Below are 13,864 nucleotides of genomic sequence, written 5' to 3'. Positions count from 1 at the left end.
TTCAGTTAGCGGCGAAAACGTAACGTTATCAGGTTTAATAGTGTGAAAGTTAGTTAAATAGACGACAGATAACCCTTAAATGTGTGTTCGCCCGGAATTTAAAGTCATATTTGCGAAAAAGTCGCCAACTTCTTCACCTTGAACCTGAACTCGAGGCGGCTAACGTGAGTAGGATTTAAATTTAACAATTAAAACTTCCAACTTCGCACTAATTTGTTTGTTTATTTTTCATGATCCAGTAAACATTAAACGATAATAATTAAATTATTAAATAGCGTATTGTAACCTTACATGCAGGAACGGAGTTCGGCGAACTGCAGCTGTCTACCATGCGCCTGTTGGTCGTGTGAGAGCGCGGGCACATCGTCGGCTCGGTGGTATCAGGGGGCTGGTCGGCCCCTCGACCTGCGACAGACTCACACGGCTGTCAATCACCTGCATGGATTGCATCCGCCAATCACGGACACTTCTAGGAATTCGTCGTCAAATGTCGTTCGCCAATAAAATGGTGTATTGTCTGTAGTTTCCTGCGTGTAACTAGTTAAAAACCTTCTGAAAAAGTTCCGGCAATATATTTAAAAGAATACAGAATGATTTATTTTAGGCAAAAATATATTTATTAAATATATATAGCGTCCACATATGAGGTCAGAACAGTCTCATTAATAATGAATGCACAGAGAAGGATTCACAAATGTATTTTGTGATTTATATATAAATTACTACTGTGGATCAGAAATGTGTTTGTGAAAATTGTTGTTTATGGATTTATTTTACATTTATACATACCGATATCAATTTGTGTGTGCATTGAAATGTATTTGTGAGAAGAGTCATTTATAAATAAATCCCAAAAGACATTTGTGAATCCTTCTGTGCATTCATTATTAATGAGACCGTTCTGACCCCATATCCACATGGCTACACAAAAAGATGTACCGGTATTTTATGGCACATCATTTAAATAAGTTTCAATGGATTGTAATTGACCCTAACCTGTTAAGGAATTTAACATTAGCAAACTGTTGGTTGCCTTCCTAAGAAATACAAAGTAACGTCATAAATATATTAATGACCTATTTTTTTACATATTGAAAATAATATTTTGACCCAAGGTACCTGGCATAAAACACAAACACAGAGATGCAAACAGAAAAAGACAGTTCTTTCAGTTGGAATTTATTCTTGGTATTAATTCGTGTAATTCCATCAAACACCTTCAGCCTCTAAACCAATCAGCAGTTGGCAGCGAAACATTTCCCGAACAGAGGTTCTCTGAACTGAGTTCGATCCCCGACAGCGTGCCAGAGACCGGCAACTAATAAAGGTTATTGCTCTCCCTCGCCAGAACTCCCTAGTACTATCAAAACCGTTCTAAAACGAGACACTTTGACACCTTTGAACTCCACCTGGGCTTCGACGCGAGTTTTGCCGGACCAAGCCAGGGTTTGGGCGACCATCTCTCCCTGGGTTTCTAAGTCGTTAGAATTGCGCTGCTACTAACACGGGGGTTAGCACTTAGCCCCCTTCAGAAGCCCCCCTCCCCCCCTCATCAAAGCAGTAGTCAATCAAGACCTCTTCCCAGTCCATCAAGACCTCTTCCCAGTCCCATACTGGGCGTAAACCAAAAACAAAATATGACAAATAAAAAGTAAATTCACAGGCGGCGGCGGCCACACATGCACATTCCCCTCTCGGTCCGAGTCCTCCTGAATGTCCAGTCTCCATCCGGGACCCAGACGACCAGAGACTCCCCCCTCCCTCCAATGGTTTCACTGGTTTCCACTGGGCAACACGTGAAAGGAAAAAAATATATATGTATAAACCCCTTAAAACAAATAGCTTCCCCCAAAAAGAAGAAAAAACAAATAGTCCAGATACGAGACAATTAATCTGCTTTCGGATCGTTAGACAAACGGCGCTCCGTCGAGGCCGGGGTAGAGTCTGCTCGTGGGAGGGGGCGGGAGCGGTGGAGGAGGAGGAGGCCTTCGATTGGTCGACATCGCCTTCAAAACAAAAAACACAAAATGTCGCAGCGTGGGAGCTTATTTTCCTCCGTGTCCAGCTGGCTCTGCCTCCCGTCCGGCCGAGATTCGTGTCAGGAAAGGGTGGGGTGGAGGAGGGTGAGAGTGTAGCGCTGGGGTGGGAGGGAGGGGTGGGGGGGGGGTGTGTGTGTGTGTGTTTGTGTAGAAGTCCATTCACACGGAGTTCGCAGCAGGAGGAAGAGGAAGTGCTCATGAGCGGAGGGAGGGAGGTTTTCCCGGCTCTGGATGTTTTGACTTTATTTCACGTTAAAATGGGAGCAGTGGCGACGATGGTGGGGGGGTCTGGGGGAGAGGGGAGAGGAGGGGGAGACGGGGACTCAGGCGCTGCTAAGCAGACTCTGTAGGGCTTTCGTCTGGGCCTCGTTGAGGGAGGAGATACACTGCGTCCACAGGCCGCCCGACGTCTGAGGAGAGAGACGGGATTAGAACCGGCAACCACAGCGAGAATAACACACTAAAGGAAGGTTTATTTGAAAATTATTACATAGAAAGTTATATCTTCGTTATAGTATCTTATATTTTACGCATTTGTAATCGTTTCATGTCTCGTTCAGAAGAGATTCACCTCGATGAGACTTTCTGATCAAATAAAGGCTTCATGAAACATCTAGAAATCAAAAGTAAACATTTATCGTAATCCTTCTATCGCGTTTGTGCAGACAAAATGTGAGTGCTGGTCCGAAAAACCTCATCACAACAATCAGGTGTGACCCATCTAACTATTTATTTATATTATTAACTATAAAAAGTAGTGGGGTGTTAATAAAAACTATGAATTACTTTTAGTAAGGAATGAATTTAAACGTCTACTAAATAAAATTGTATCGTCACATTAGGGTTGGCGATTAAACTATATTTAAACGGTAAATAAACTGCATTTATACTGCGCTTTTCTGACCAGTGTCCACTCAAAGCCCTCCGGTTAAAGAAATGGGTCTTTTAAGATTGATGCAGTGTGAATTGATTTGCTTTATTTTAGTGCTATTTAAATGTTTGTCCCTGAGTGTTTGTCTGAAACTGTTTGTCTGTAACTGTGGTTCATTGTGCTGCTGCCTGTCTTGGCCAGGTAATCATTGAAAAAGAGATTTTTAATCTCAATAGGTTTTTCTCCTGGTTAAATAAAGGTTAAATAAAAAAGCACTTTACAATATTGACATTCACCCATTCAGAATCAGAATCTCTTTATTGTCATTCATGTCATTCATGCATACATTCACCCATTCACACCCCGACGGCGGAGTGGACCCTCAGGGCGACAGCCAGCTGGTCAGGAGCAGTCAGGGTGAGGCGTCTCACTCAGGAACACCTCGACGCCCAGCTAGGAGGAGCCGGGGATCGAACTAGCAACCTTGCGGTTACCAGCCAACCTCCTGAGCTCCATCCCGCCCCTGACCGGTCTCAGAAGAGGTGAGACTTACCTGGACCTGTCGGACCACGTTGGCCAGCCGCTTGCTGCAGGCGTCCTCGCTCTTCACAGACTCGTTGGCCACACCCTCGGCGATGATGAGGAAGATCTTGGGGAGGTTGGAGTTGTCCGGTCCGAGGACGATGGGGTTGTTGCTGTGGTTACGAAAGGAAAAAGATATAACCTTTTACTCTCTCTCCTCCCTCCCTCCCTCACTCTCTCCCTCCCTCAAACTCTCCCACCCACCCCTCTCTCACTCTCCAACACACACAAAACGGCTCGTTGTGGGAGAGGAGCCTACCTCTCGATGAGGTCACACAGGAAGTCGAAGGTGTGGGCCGCCTCCTCCTTGTCCTCGTTGAGTGGCAGCCAGGCCAGCCAATGGGGAAGGATCTCGGTGACGTTGGCGCACTCGGGCCTGAAACGCATCACCTTGCCCACAGCCGAGATGCAGTTCTCAGTGGCGTTGACGTTCTCCTTTGAGCGCGACTCCGCTGCCTGGATGGCGCCCACCAGCAGCGCGATCGCCTCTGGGGGGGAGACACACAAGGGTTGGAATGTAAGCCTCACCCTTTTTGGTTAGCTGTGCAGGTTGCATATTAGTTATGTAAGCTTGAATTCCTTGTTGTTTGCGATGTTTTGATGGCATTTCTTACTATTACTTCCATTTCTAATGGGCATTCAGCAGCTTGTTGTGAGGCAGAAAGTGAAACAGCAGGACCGTATTGAAGGTAAATAATGCAAATCAGTACATATATCACTACATTGTCCAACCCGGAATCCAGCCTCACCCTTTTTCAGCTCAAATTCAACCAGAATGTTTTTATTATTTTATTTTACACACAATTAAAAGACAGTTTGGGGATTTCGAGTAAGGAGTTATACCGAGTTACATTTTCCAATAGTTCTACACAATAAATCCTTATGTAACGAGCCAAAGGCATCAAATGAGATCAGTTCTGTATTTCTGGAGGAATTTCCAAGCAGATGGGGCGCCAAATTAAAGAGACGGTGAACCCAAATGCTTTTTTTTTTAATTGGGTTTTAAACAAGACCGACTGTTTCATATGATCGTCAACATAGTAATCTACATCGTTTCATCACCGTTACTGTATTAGTAAGGGGGGTTGTCTTGGAAGGACATAGTTTAAAATACTAACGTCGCACAAGTCTATCCATCCTTACAACACACTTTGCTGCAACACCAAAAACACAGCCCAGACCCATCCCACCCTCCATCCATCCCGTCTCCCCCACTAACTCAGTAGGGATGTAACGTTACACGTATTTGTACCGAACCGTCACAGTACAGGCATTTCGGTGCGGTTACAGAGGTGTACCGCGGTTCTTAAATGTGGCGTACACAGTGTTAATATGGCGAATGTAAAGGCTTGTTTTGCGATGCAGAATTTAAAACTTGAAGTCGGAGTTCCACCCGGACCCTTTAGCCAAAGATTACTACTCTGACTCTGTAATCCGCTCAGCAGCTCTCCCTCGGGATGTCACTCAGCCTCCACCACCACACTCAGCCTCCACCACCACACTCAGCCTCCACCACCACACTCAGCCTCCACCACCACACTCAGCCTCCACCACCACACTCAGCCTCCACCACCACACTCAGCCTCCACCACACTCTTCACTCTCAGTCACTCTCCGGTCACCGCGCCCACTCACCGGTGCAGAAGGGCCGGTAGCTCTCGCCGCCGTACTGCGCCATGACGCCCACGCCGTAGGCCCCGGCCTGCCTGACCTCGGGGCTGGCGTCCACCAGGGACTGCAGCATGGGCCGCAGGAACAGGTCCGCGTACTTGAAGGAGGTGGGGCTGCAGTGCTCTACCACGTCGTCGAAGATACACAGCCCCCACTGCCGGTCCGCCCAAGGACGGCTGGGGCACTGGGGGGGAACGAGAGAGGGAGAGAGGTCAGAGGTCAGAAGATACACAGCCCCCACTGCCAGTCCGTCCACGGACGGCTGGGGCACTGGGGGGGAGGTCAGAGGTCAGACACCAACAGCGAAGTGAAGGGTCAGCACAGTGTTGTGAACTCTGTGATTTAATACGCCGCTGTCGTCTAGGATTCAATTGGTGGTTATTGGATGGAATTGGCGTCCCTGGGAGGGAGGAGCCATCCTTGTGTTGCTTCCTTGGAGGAAGACACTTCCTTCCTTGGCTCCTTCAATGGATGGAAGGAAAGAAGTCCTTCCTTGGTTCCTTCCTTCCTTGCGGCCATCAAACGCAGCCTGTGAGGCCCTTTGAGACTTCCTATAACCGACGGGCTACACAATAAAACCATGATGAGACCCCAATCCTGAATTTGAAACGTTAAAATATATAAAAAGCCTCTACGAGACGCCGTTGACGATGGCACTCAATTATCATGAAGTTACTCATTATGGAGTAAGACTTAAGACCAGTAAGACCAGTGGAGTGTAGAGGCGAGAAAGGACTTCAGCCTTAAGTCAGTGGAGTTTGGTTGAGAGAAGGGACTTAAGATTGTCATAAGTCAGCGTAGTGTGTAGGAGAGAAGGGCCTGAAAACAGTCTTAAGTCAGTGTAGTGTGGAGGCGAGAAGGGACTTGAAACATTCTTGAGTCGCTGGAGTGTGAAGGTGAGAAGGGACTTAAGCAAGTCTTAAGTCAGCGAAGTCTGGAGGCGAGAAGGGACTTAAGACGGACTCAAGTCAGTGGAGTGTGGAGGCGAAAAGGGACTTAAGATAGACTCAGTGGAGTGTGGAGGCGAGAAGGGACTTAAGACAGTCTTGAGTCAGTGTAGTGTGGAGGAGAAAAGTGACTTAATACAGTCTTAAGTCAGTTGAGTGTGGAGGAGACTCACGATGAGCTGCACAATGAGGGGCATGAGCTGCTCGAACCAGGGCAGCACCTTCTCCTTGTAGGCGCTGAACACCGAGTGCAGGATGTCAGACACCTTGGTCAGGATGTACACGTCGTTCTCATCCTACAGGGGGCAGGAGGGTCAGTGGATGAGGTGACACACACATATAAACACACAGACATGGTTACAGACAGACACTCTTTTACAGAGACACCTTTTGGGTACCTAGAAAAGCGCTCTATAAATGCAATTAATACATTTTCATCCTGGAAGCAGGTTAGGTTTCAGATTATAATTTATATTCAGTTGGCCCCATTAGCATGTCTGCTAATGAATCTAGCACAGAACTTACACACCAGATGTTAGTTTGATTCCTGTATGAAGTATTTTAGGCTGCATCATGATGATATTGAATTGTGGGGAGCCCTCTAGCTTAAAGAATCCCTGCTCCACACAGCGTGTGGGTTGTGACCGCAGTGTTTAGGACGGTGAATGGATGACTGCTGAGGGGGAGGACGGCGGGGCTGGTCTCACCTCGTCCTGTAATGTCTCCTCCACCTGCTCGTCGTAGTCCTCGTCCTGCCGCTTGGCTGTGATGGAGAGGAGACAGGAGGAGGTGTTGGATTAAACACACTCCCAGGGGAGTCCTCCACAACATCTGACCTGACATCTGATGTGTCACGAGGTCGTTTGACTGGTGTATAATTAACGTATACTTTTTACCATATTGATAATAATTGTTAATAAATTACTTGTCCAAAACATTTCATGTCTGGTTAGCATGAAATCGACAGCTTTGAGGCTCAGGAGGTGGAGCAGGTTGACTGGTAGGGGTCCTCACCTTGTCTGAGCTCCTGGTTCTTGAAGTGCTCCTCCAGCTTGCCCTTCAGGATGCCTCCCAGCTCCTCAAAGTGCTCTGTGTTCAGACAGCCATCGCCCATCAGCTCCACACACTGCAGGGGTGAGAGAGACAAGGCAGGGGGGTCGGTGGAGGAGACACAACAGAACACCACAGAAGGGGGTCGGTAAGCAGGGGGGAGGAGACAGCAGGGGGTCGGTGGAGGAGACACAACAGGACGCAACAGCAGGGGGTCGGTGAGCGGCACAGGGAGGAGGAGACACAGCCAGTGGCCACGGTGACATTAATTTACCCACCGACACACACTCCCTCACCCACCAACACGCTCTCAGACGAAGACACTCTCAGACACTCTCACTCTCCCACTGTCGGGCATTAGTTACTTTTAGTAAACTCCTAACCAATCACAGCCTCTTAGCATTAGCGGAGGTACGCCGTTAGCTAAGGTACGGAGGGGCGCTCACCTTGGCGAAGGCGTGCATGATCTCTGACAGCACGTCGGAGTCGGGCTCGGTGCCGATGGACTTGATGAGCGCGTCGCACATGAAGTGCCACATCTGTGTGAGGTAGTCGGGACCCCGCACCCGCGCACACTCCAGCAGGAGGGGCATGGACTCCGCCGCCGCCACGCGCACACGTACAGGGGGGATCAAGGAACAACACTCGGGACCTTGGGGCAGTGCATCGACGACGACATGGATTTCACTTAGTCATAATTTCAACTCCCCTCTTGTGAGCGATCGTCAGCCGTGACCATCTCTAGCAAATTGCAAAAACTATCGCCGTCATTGAAAAGTGACGATGGCAAGTCAACAACTCAAGACGCTAACTAGCAAGTTTAGCAAGTCAGCAAGTTGCTTAGTATCCCTAGCAAGTCGCTAACTATCATTAACTATCTTTGGCAAGTCAACAAGTCAAGACGCTAACTATCTTTAGCAAGTCAGCAAGTAGCTAAGTATCCCTACAAGTGGCTAACTATCATTAGCAAGTCAACAAGTCAAGACGCTTACTATCGTTAGCAAGTCAGCAAGTTGCTAACTATCGTTAGCAAGTCAGCAACCCAAGTCGCTAACTATCATTAGCAAGTCAACAAGTCAAGACGATAACTATCGGTAGCAAGTCAACAAGTCAAGTCGCTGACTATCGTTAGCAAGTCAACAATTCAAGTGGCTAACTATCATTAGCAAGTTGCTCACTTGTCACCAACTATCGTTAGCAGGTGGAGCTTCCTCAGTAGACCAGGTGCTTAACAACCACCAGCCCACACCTCAACATGGCTGACGACCCGGGGGGCCGGGGCGGGGAGGGTCAGAGGGGGTCGAAGGAGTCAGAGGTCGGGTCCTCAGGGTCAGAGAGCAGGTCAGAGGTGAAAGGATATCATCGTGGAAGTAGAACTTGAGCAGCGGTACCATGAGCTTCACCACCTGCTCCGTGTACTCCACAAAGCCCTCCTTCAGCTCCTTGGCGTAACACACCTGGAGGAGAGGGGGGAGGGTGAGGGGGGAGGAGCAAGGTTACACACAGCATTACACCTGGAGGAGGGGGGGAGGTTACACACACCTGGAGCATCAGGGAGGGAACAAGGTTAAACACACATGGTATCCACGGCGACGCATCGAGGGGATTCAACGGGAGAGGAATAGAGAGTGAGAGTGTTTTGAGAGAGAGAGTGGTTGTTTGAGAGCTAAAGAGTGAGAGCCTTTGAGATAGAGAGTGTTAGAGAGAGAGTGATGGAGAAAGTGAGGTAGAAAGTGAATGAGAGCGTTTGAGGGAGTGACGGAGAAAGAGAGCAATAGTGTGATCGTGGGGAGAGTGAGTGAGCATTTGAGAGTGAGACTGTGTGGTTGAGAGAGTGACAGAAAGTGAGACAGCCGGTCCTCACCAGCATCTGGCAGGCGGTGGCCTTCTCCTCCAGGCCTGCCGTCTTGATGCCGAAGCTCTGCTGGTCGCCCAGGTTCACAAACTCCCAGCCGTCGTCCTCAGAGATATTCTCCATGTCCTGGGCTGGACGGGGGGGTAGGAGGAGGAGGAGGAGAGTAGAGGAGAAGGAAGGAAGGAGCGAGGTAGAGGAAGGGAGAGGTATAAGAGGAGGAAGGGAGAGGGAGAGGAGGAGGAAGGGAGAGGGAGAGGAGGAAGAAGAATGAGAGGTAGAGGAGGAGGAAAGGGAAAGGGAGAGGGTTAGCTTCACACACACAACCCTCGCTCTGGTCTTCGGTTGGGGGGAGGGGGTAGGATAATAAGTTGTATCTATATCTCAAACCCAGTATCGGTAGGGCTCTAGTGGTGGTCTTCAATGGTGGTTTGGGGGGGGGTTGGTAACAAAGTATCAGTAGGGCTCTAGTCCACGTGGTGGTTGGTGACTTACTGTCCAGCAGAGCAACCTCGGGCTTGATGGAGGCGGTCTTCATTAGCGGCCCCATCACCACGGGGAGGTACTGCTGGAACTCCTTCCCCAGGATCTTACACATGCGTGCCCACGCTGAGATCATGTAGGAGATCTGAGACACAAGTTAGGATCAGACAGACAATCAAGAACACACACACACACACACAGTCAAGAACAAACACACACTTTGTTGAGGTGGGAGGAGGGGGGAGCTGGGAGGAGGAGAGGGGAGACGGTAGGGGTACCCACCTGGGGGTCGTCGTCCTCTAGGTCGTTGAAGTCAGTCTGGGTCTTCAGCAGCAGCTGCATCACGGCCGAGGCATCGGGCATGAACTACAGACAGAGAGAAACCCAGGGGTTAGCTCTACACAGGAGGTGAACTACAGACAGAGAGAAACCAAGGGGTTAGATCTACACAGGAGGTGAACTACAGACAAAAGAGAAACCCAGGGGTTAGCTCTACACAGGAGGTGAACTACAGACAAAGAAAGGAGAATCTGATATCCCTACTATGCTGCACTGCTATGCTGCGTTCCTTAATTGTCGGAGTGGGAAACGCGCCATCTCCGATCTACGTGTGTTCGAGCTACCAAGTCGCCACCCAAATGGATGCATCGACGCTACAACTACAGCTACAACTACAAGAATACATATGTATTATTATACTTATAGGTTATTAATGCTAATCTAGTTCGGAAACATTAAGTGAACCGATTATACATTGGTGTCACCGAAAGACACCCCTTCAATAAGAACAAATACTGTTAGTGGTTACAACGCTAGATGCTGTATCAGTATCGATACTCAGGAAAGGAGGTTCAGGAAATCGGAACTGGTATCGGGAAGGAAAATCTCTAGTGCTAATGCTAGATCGGTATATACTTAGCATCGGCTGATACTCAAGTGCAAGAATCGGAATATGGAAACAATAATGGTATAATGGTAATAATGGTAACCTTCTTCTTGCTCTCAGCAAGGATATATATATAATATCGTAGCCAAATATTGTTCGACAGGAAATAGTGCCCCCATATTGATATTTTAATTAATAAAATAAGGCGGTCTAAAGAGATTTCCCTGCTCCCGACGTCGCTACTAACACACACGAGGGAAACCTGAACGGAAGTTAACTAGCCAAAGGCAAGTCACTGAAAAACTTAGTTTGGTCCGTGAATAAAGACGGAAATCCAGCACTTTACTGTTTCACAGTCATTATGTATTCATATTCAGATGGGGAGATTAGTTTTGTTTTCTAGGCTTTTTGAGAGTCCGATGGATACTGGATTCTAGGGGGCCATGCCAATATTGAGGAGTAAAAGATTAGATACTATCGCAAGAAGAAGGGTGACGATATATCGCCATAGCAATATTTTGTCCTACCCTTTTCGGAAGCATCACTCCAACAGCGAGGACTACGTGGACGTGGTCGCCACGGCTACCTTCTCCTTGCCGACGGCCAGGCCGATGAGGTCAATGATGGTGCGTGTAAAGTCATAATAACGTGTACAGAGTACGTCGGGGTCAGCATGTTCGTCACGGTTACCTTCTCCTTGCCGACGGCCAGGCCGATGAGGCTGATGCACTCGATGGTCTTCCCCCGGAGGAGGCGGAGCTCCTTCTGGACGGCATTCTCCACGATGTGCTTCAGCGACGGCATGAAGAGGTCGTAGTACGGCACAAACTTCTCCTCCGCCGTGTCCGCCACCGAGGCAATGGAGGTCACCACCTGCTCGAGGACCAATTTGGTGCCCTTCTGGATCAACTGGGAGAGAGAGAGACTATGATTATGGACAGGTTCAGAGAGAGAGAGAGAGAGAGAGAGAGAGAGAGAGAGAGAGAGAGAGAGAGAGATGGAGAAACAGACAGAGACAGAGAGAAAGAGTCACAGAGACGGAGAGAGAGAGAGGGAGAGCATGAAGAACAGGTTCAGAGAGAGAGAAAGACTGAGTATGGACAGGTTCTGGATCAACCTCGGGGGGAGAGAAAGAATGAACGACAGACAGACAGAAAGAGAGCGAGAGAGTGAGAGAGAGAGACAGAGAGCGAGGGAGACAGAAAGAGACAGACAGAGGGAAAGAGAGAGCCCAGGAGCATGACCAGGTTCTGGATCAGCTGAGAGACAAGAGACAGGAATGGAGACGGAGACAGACCAGCTGACCCACCTCCTGGAGCTTGGCCACCATGATGACGTGCAGGTGCTGCACCAGGCTCTCCAGGTAGGGCACCAGCAGGGACTTGGGGCAGTCCTCTGTGAAGTTGATGAGGGCGGCGGCCGCGTGGGCCTGCACCCGGGGGTTGGTCTGGTCTTCCATGGTCTGAAGCAGGGCCGATATCACCTGGGGGGGAGAGGGGAGGGGGGAAGGTTAGGGGGGCGGCAGGGGTCAGGGGTCAACCGAAACGGACGATCAGAACAAATTAACAGACCGATGGAACTGAATGTGTTCCAATCGGTTCACGATAACGAGCCGATCAGAAACAAAACGTGTTCCGATCACTAACAAAACGTGTTCTGTTCTGGTTAACGATAACTGGCTGATTGGAAACAAAAACTTTAAGAACTTGGAACTGAATGTGTTCCAATCAATAACCGGCCGATCGGGACAAATTGGGTTGTTCCGATCATTTAATAAAATAAATTACAAAACGAGTTTTAACAGAAATGAAAAGAATTATAAATAAGTGTGAAACCTAAACTGGATAGTCAGTAGGGGTGGAACGATCCTGCCACTGTCAGCACACGTTATTACCGAGGCAACCGTTTCAGTTGAGAACGCAACCCTGGGCTTAATGATACCCCCCTCAGAAATGTTCTTCAAACAGCGGCCTGCACCTCTCCTCAAGTACAGGCTGATACTAGGGGTGTAACGATCCATCGATGTACATTGATAAATCGATTGATTGGCGAACAATCCAACTGCATTGATGCATATCGCTGTAGTGTACGCTTTTATTTAATTTTTTTTTTTTTTTTTTACTCTAAGTTAATCCATAAAAAAGCTTTTGCACTTTAATGCAATGTGGGACTTTATTATTTGCATTAAAAATGTATTGTTTTAGATATACGGAAGAGCAAAGAAATAAAATGTCAAAATTATAATTAAGTTGCTTTTAGTGAGTTGATGTGAATGTAAGATGTTGTGTTAAATGGGCATGTGATATCGTCTCATATCGATCGCATTCCCCTGAATCGAAATCATATCGCAGCAGACTTTCGATATTGGCAAATATCGTATAGTTTTCCAATGAATCGATTTAACATTGTATCGTGATGAAACCAGAGATTTACACCCTTATAAGTCAGGGAGATGAGCAAAATGTATTGCGCACAGGAGGTGGCTGGGATGTTAGGGCTTGGGACAGCCAGGGGTTAGGGGTCAACTGCAATGGGTCGATCAGAAACAATGTGTTCCCATCGGAAATCAAAAAGTGTTCAGATCGGTTACCAATATTTTCGCCTCCTCACCTTATCGTGGAACTTCTTCTGGAAGGTTGGGGCAAAGTCTGTGGCCATCTGTCCGATGGCGTTACAGGCAGCGTAGCGGACTCTGGGATGCTGGGGGAGAGACACACGGCAGGGAAGAGTTCAACCACCATGACCGCAACAGCGCAGGAATAGGGGGTCTGTGACGGCTAAACCATCACTGAAAAGAAAACATCAGTTTCTGCTTAAATACAAACACTGAGATTTAAACATGTATGGGGATGTTGTACGTCCTGGCACTTAATGTACACACTTATTGTATGTTTGTACGTCCAGTCACTAATGTACACACTTATTGTATGTACGTCCTTGCACTTAATGTACGCACTTATTGTATGTTTGTACGTCCTGGCACATAATGTACACACTTATTGTGTGCTGTACGTCCTGGCACTTAATGTACACACTTATTGTATGTTTGAACGTCCTGGAACTAAAAAACAGTACTTGGCATGGTTTAGCGTCTTAACCGAGCTATCTCTGTTGTATATGGGGAATGGTTTAACGTAGTGATTGTTAGCGCTTGGTTTTACGAACATCCTTACTGTACCGACAGCGATATATTGTTGTTTCTCTTTCTTCTGACTAATGGACTTATTGTAAGTCGCTGTGGATAAAAGTGTTTGATAAACGCTGTAAAAGTTAATGTCAACACAAGCTGTCCGAGGCCTGGATGAGGCTGGTGAGGACTCTTTTGTTGAAGTCTGCAAAAGGGTTTCCTTCATCATCACGAGGGGGTTACCCCTGTTTCTCTTCTGACAAATGTACTTATTACAAGTGGCTTTGGATAAGAGCGTCAGTTGAACGCCCTCAATGTAAACAAACTTTTCTTGTGTGAGGGATCACTTCGGTCTT

General features: G+C 47.9%; 1 protein-coding gene across 3 annotated transcripts in view; it reads right to left on the bottom strand.

Moving 5' to 3' along the window:
* Positions 1 to 1,168: 1,168 nt before the first annotated feature.
* Positions 1,169 to 13,864, bottom strand: part of kpnb3 (karyopherin (importin) beta 3) — a 28,033-nt gene continuing 15,337 nt past the window's right edge. For all 3 annotated transcript variants that reach the window (XM_079738088.1, XM_079738089.1, XM_079738090.1), the window contains 15 exons: positions 12,992 to 13,081; positions 11,691 to 11,864; positions 11,072 to 11,290; positions 9,778 to 9,861; positions 9,508 to 9,640; positions 9,025 to 9,146; positions 8,521 to 8,617; positions 7,607 to 7,779; positions 7,125 to 7,236; positions 6,818 to 6,873; positions 6,284 to 6,406; positions 5,128 to 5,347; positions 3,752 to 3,980; positions 3,464 to 3,605; positions 1,169 to 2,449 (listed from right to left, as the gene is read on the bottom strand). In XM_079738088.1, the coding sequence (XP_079594214.1) occupies positions 2,363 to 2,449; positions 3,464 to 3,605; positions 3,752 to 3,980; positions 5,128 to 5,347; positions 6,284 to 6,406; positions 6,818 to 6,873; positions 7,125 to 7,236; positions 7,607 to 7,779; positions 8,521 to 8,617; positions 9,025 to 9,146; positions 9,508 to 9,640; positions 9,778 to 9,861; positions 11,072 to 11,290; positions 11,691 to 11,864; positions 12,992 to 13,081 (2,061 nt within the window). In that variant the 3' untranslated portion in view covers positions 1,169 to 2,362. The remainder of the gene's footprint in view (positions 2,450 to 3,463; positions 3,606 to 3,751; positions 3,981 to 5,127; positions 5,348 to 6,283; positions 6,407 to 6,817; positions 6,874 to 7,124; positions 7,237 to 7,606; positions 7,780 to 8,520; positions 8,618 to 9,024; positions 9,147 to 9,507; positions 9,641 to 9,777; positions 9,862 to 11,071; positions 11,291 to 11,690; positions 11,865 to 12,991; positions 13,082 to 13,864) is intronic.

The sequence above is a fragment of the Pollachius pollachius genome (assembly GCF_949987615.1).
Source record: "Pollachius pollachius genome assembly, chromosome: 6".
Classification (NCBI taxonomy): domain Eukaryota; kingdom Metazoa; phylum Chordata; class Actinopteri; order Gadiformes; family Gadidae; genus Pollachius; species Pollachius pollachius.
The sequence above is the reverse complement of the archived record's forward strand: the minus strand, read 5'-3'. Positions and strand labels throughout refer to the sequence as shown.